At 47.2% G+C, this 1,106-nt stretch overlaps 1 protein-coding gene across 1 annotated transcript; it reads left to right on the top strand.

The window, feature by feature from the left end:
* Nucleotides 1-246: 246 nt before the first annotated feature.
* Nucleotides 247-1,106, top strand: LOC132271862 (dehydration-responsive element-binding protein 1A-like). The gene has a single exon (XM_059773366.1). The coding sequence runs from the start codon at nucleotides 347-349 to the stop codon at nucleotides 1,037-1,039; it is 693 nt and encodes a 230-aa protein (XP_059629349.1). The 5' UTR covers nucleotides 247-346; the 3' UTR covers nucleotides 1,040-1,106.

Here is a 1,106-nt window from a genome sequence, read left to right on the forward strand (position 1 = left end):
GTTAAAGATTTTGACGGTTATAGTTGATTCATAGGATTGTGTGGATAAGGATCACGTCACCTGTTGACTGGCCACGTCACCTAAAATAACACATGGCAATGACCTATTAGTTTACAACTTGGTGGCAAAAACAGCTGGCACCACATCAACATCATCATATAATATCCCACTTTGTTGTGTTGGAACCGTGTGTTACAATATTGTAATCTCTCTCTATATATATATTCATTTTCACTTCATCATATATGTTACTCATACTTGTTCTCCCAAAACCAAACTCAAACCCACTACCACTTAATTTTTCAACTAACACTTCTTCTTCTACTGCTACTACTACTACTAGTTCATGGAAATCCTTTCTAATTATTCAGACCCATTTCCATGTGGGTCAGATTTCTGGTCACCGGAATCATCATCTGTGGTGTCTGATGGCTGCAGCAACGGCCGTGCCAATTGTTCCGACGAGGAGGTTATGTTGGCTTCGAGTCATCCGAAGAAGCGAGCAGGGAGGAAGAAGTTCCGGGAGACTCGGCACCCGGTGTACCGGGGTGTGAGGCGGAGGAACGGCGGGAAATGGGTGTGCGAGGTCCGGGAGCCTAACAAGAAGTCGAGAATATGGCTGGGGACGTTCCCCACGGTGGAGATGGCTGCACGGGCCCATGACGTGGCGGCGCTAGCGCTGAGGGGCCGCCGGTTGGCTTGTCTCAATTTTGCTGACTCGGTTTGGCGGCTGCCTGTACCGGCATCGGACAATGTTAAGGACATCCAGAAGGCTGCAGCCATAGCGGCGGAAGCTTTCCGGGTGTCGGAAGATCCATCCAGTGAGGTTTCCGGTGATGACATGAGGCCTGAAAGAACGATGACATTGCCGGAGAAAGCATTGTTCATGGATGAGGAGGCGGTTTTCAGCATGCCGGGATTGCTTGCAAATATGGCTGAGGGGTTGATGCTACCTCCACCTCACTCTGGAGGATATGGGCACAATGAGAATGACATGGAAGCTGATGCTGAAGTGTTCTTATGGAGCTATTCAATTTAATTTGCTGATGCTGAAGTGTTCTTATGGAGCTATTCAATTTAATTTGATTCAATTTAATTTGATTTCA

This window comes from Cornus florida, unplaced genomic scaffold, assembly GCF_030987335.1.
Source record: "Cornus florida cultivar Cherokee Brave unplaced genomic scaffold, ASM3098733v1 CherokeeBrave_3.0.0_Hap2_Chr08, whole genome shotgun sequence".
Taxonomy (NCBI): domain Eukaryota; kingdom Viridiplantae; phylum Streptophyta; class Magnoliopsida; order Cornales; family Cornaceae; genus Cornus; species Cornus florida.